The sequence below is a fragment of the Bison bison genome, unplaced genomic scaffold (assembly GCF_000754665.1).
Source record: "Bison bison bison isolate TAMUID 2011002044 unplaced genomic scaffold, Bison_UMD1.0 scf7180017864048, whole genome shotgun sequence".
In the NCBI taxonomy this organism is placed as follows: domain Eukaryota; kingdom Metazoa; phylum Chordata; class Mammalia; order Artiodactyla; family Bovidae; genus Bison; species Bison bison.
The window spans coordinates 4748184-4751187 of NW_011494620.1; the positions used below are offsets into that span (position 1 = coordinate 4748184).

General features: G+C 41.0%; 1 protein-coding gene across 4 annotated transcripts in view; it reads left to right on the top strand.

Moving 5' to 3' along the window:
• Positions 1-3004, top strand: part of LOC104985471 (serine/threonine-protein kinase Nek5-like) — a 62268-nt gene extending 59264 nt beyond the window's left edge. For all 4 annotated transcript variants that reach the window (XM_010835661.1, XM_010835663.1, XM_010835662.1 and 1 more), the window contains 2 exons: positions 1329-1425; positions 2110-3004. In XM_010835661.1, the coding sequence (XP_010833963.1) occupies positions 1329-1425; positions 2110-2380 (368 nt within the window). In that variant the 3' untranslated portion in view covers positions 2381-3004. The remainder of the gene's footprint in view (positions 1-1328; positions 1426-2109) is intronic.

Below are 3004 nucleotides of genomic sequence, written 5' to 3' on the forward strand. Positions count from 1 at the left end.
TACAAGCAATAAATGCTGGACAGGGTGTGGAGAAAAGGGAACCTTCTTACACTGTTGGTGGGAATGCAAACTAGTATAGCCACTATGGAGAACAGTGTGGAGATTCCTTAAAAAACTGGAAATAGAACTGCCTTATGACCCAGCAATCCCACTGCTGGGCATACACACCGAGGAAACCAGAAGGGAAAGAGACACGTGTACCCCAATGTTCATCGCAGCACTGTTTATAATAGCCAGGACATGGAAGCAACCTAGATGTCCATCAGCATTTGAATGGATAAGAAAGCTGTGGTACATATACACAATGGAGTATTACTCAGCCATTAAAAAGAATACATTTGAATCAGTTCTAATGAGGTGGATGAAACTGGAGCCTATTATACAGAGTGAAGTAAGCCAGAAAGAAAAACACCAATACAGTATACTAACGCATATATATGGAATTTAGAAAGATGGTAACGACAACCCTGTAATGAGACAGCAAAAGAGACACAGATGTATAGAACAGTCTTTTGGACTCTGTGGGAGAGGGAGAGGGTGGGATGATCTGGGAGAATGGCATTGAAACATGTATAATATCATATATGAAACGAATTGCCAGTCCAGGTTCGATGCAGAATACAGGATCCTTGGGGCTGGTGCAGTGGGATGAACCAGAGGGATGGTATGGGGAGGGAGGAGGGAGGGGGGTTCAGGATGGGAACACGTGTATACCTGTGGCAGATTCATGTTGATGTATGGCAAAACCAATACAAAGTAAAACAAAACAAAACAAAAAAACAGTGAAGCGTGGTCCAATAATGTTAGCAGGCTTCCCAGGTGGCGCTCGTGGTGAAGAATCTGCCTGCCCATGCAGGAGATGCAGTAGATAGGGGTTTGATCCCTGGGTCGGAGAGATGCCCTGGAGCAGGCAATGGCAACCCACTCCAGTATTCTTGCCTGGAAAATTCTGTGGGCAGAGGAGCTGGATGGGCTACAGTCCATGGGGCTGCAAAGACATGACTGAGCATAAATGTTGGCAAGTCTTACATTTTTACAAGATCTCCTTAAATTTTCTATACAAAGCTTCTACCCCGAAAGTGGGGTTAGTTTGTCTCTTCATCTCTGATCATTATTCCATTCACTTCCTTTTTCTTCTCTTGTTGTGTTGCCTACTACTTTCAGTACAACATGGAATAGTTGCTGTCCATTGTTATCTTATTCTCTGCTTTAATGGAATTACTCAAAGGTTTTACCATTGTGGCTGATTTCAATATAGAACTCTAGGTGCATGCCCCTCACGAGGTGTACAGCCTGGGATGCTTTAATCTCTGTCATTTATTTAACAGTCGGACCACTGAAAGAAGATAAGGGGAAGGTGGAAGTGGCCTCTGACATTGAAATAGATGCAGAACCACCAGATCCAAGATCTGATGACGATGATACGTAAGTAGATCATTCACAGAGGCCTACATGAAGCACAGAATATAGTAAAAATGGTAAAAAGTTAAAATGCTGCTGTCGAGGCATCAAAGATGGCCTCAAAGACCCAGCTGAGACCTGTGTGTGTGTGTGTGTGTGTGTGTGTGTGTGTGTGTGCACGCGTGTGAGTTGCTCAGTCGTGTCCAATTTCTACCCTTTCAGAATGGGTGGGTCTCTGGGTAGTAGCTGTGAGACCCTGGGCACCTTTTCAAAATCTCTTTGAGCCCAGCTTCTTTGTAAATTGATGATGATAATGTCTACCTCAAGTATTATTATTAGATGAAACACAGTACATGTGAAGTGCTTTAGGGCAGTGACTGGCATATAGGAAGTGCTCAATATATGGCAGACATTTCGTTATCTTTTTTCTCTTCCTGCCTCTTCTTTTAAACGTAAGAGTTTAATAGATATTAATAAATATCATAAAGGTTGTAGAACACAGTTCCAGCTTAACAAAATATTGATTCTCCCAACACTGGATGTTAATCATCCTAAGAAAAACCAAACTGATAAACAGTTTATTACCTGGGTGAAAAAGCAACTTTAATATTGCTCAGTTGGGGAGTGGGGCTTAAGAAGAGACACGTTTTAACGTCTTCATCAGTGTTTTGATACCACAATGTATATTTTTACTGTTTATTTTTTCAGAAATTTTGAAGAATCTGAAGATGAATTGAGAAATGAAGTAGTAGAATCTCTGGAAAAACTAGCTACTTTCAATGAGGCAGAAAAAAGAGAAGAGGTTTCTAGTTCTTCTAAAGATGCTGGAAACTTAGAAGAAACAGAGGGGATAGGCATGCAGAAATATTCAGAATTAAATGAAGGTTTGGAGAGTATTTTTATTCCATCTGATGACAAAATTTGTATTGGTGATGAAGATCAAGGAATATCAACCAACAGTCAAAATATTCAACTGTGATCGTTGAACTTTTTCTTAAATGATGTTTGTATGTGTTATAGTGTCTCTTTGGGAACAAGTCATAAATATTCATTTATTGTAAGGGTTTTCCAGTAATCCCAAGGCTTTATTAGTTTTTCTCTCAATTTAGACAGTGGGACTAACTTTTGAATGTAGAAATTCTTATTTTTACTTTAACATTCCTATTAAGAAATCTTTCAGATTATGTATGTGGTTGGCATAGTAACGTGACTCTCCCCACCCCAAGCACACCCAAAGATGTGAATATATTTTTACCTGGCAAAGGGAAATTAACATTGCAGGTGGAATTAAGATTCCTAACCAGCTAACCTTAAATAGGGAGGTTATCTTGGATTATTCTGACGGGCTCAGTGTCAGCACAAGAGTCTCTGAAGGTGGAAGAGAAAGCGAACCAGAGAGGTGGCAGCTGAGAGGGTTCAGCTCTATCCTGCCAGCTTTGAAGATGGAGGAAGGGGCCTCATGCCAAGGAATGCAGGCAGCCTCTCTAGACGCTGGAAAAGCTTTCACCCCAAAAGCCTGCCAAAGGAATGCAGCCCTGCCAACACCTTGATTTTAGCCTCATTAAATTTTGAACTGTGGTGTTGGAGAAGACTCTTGAGAGTC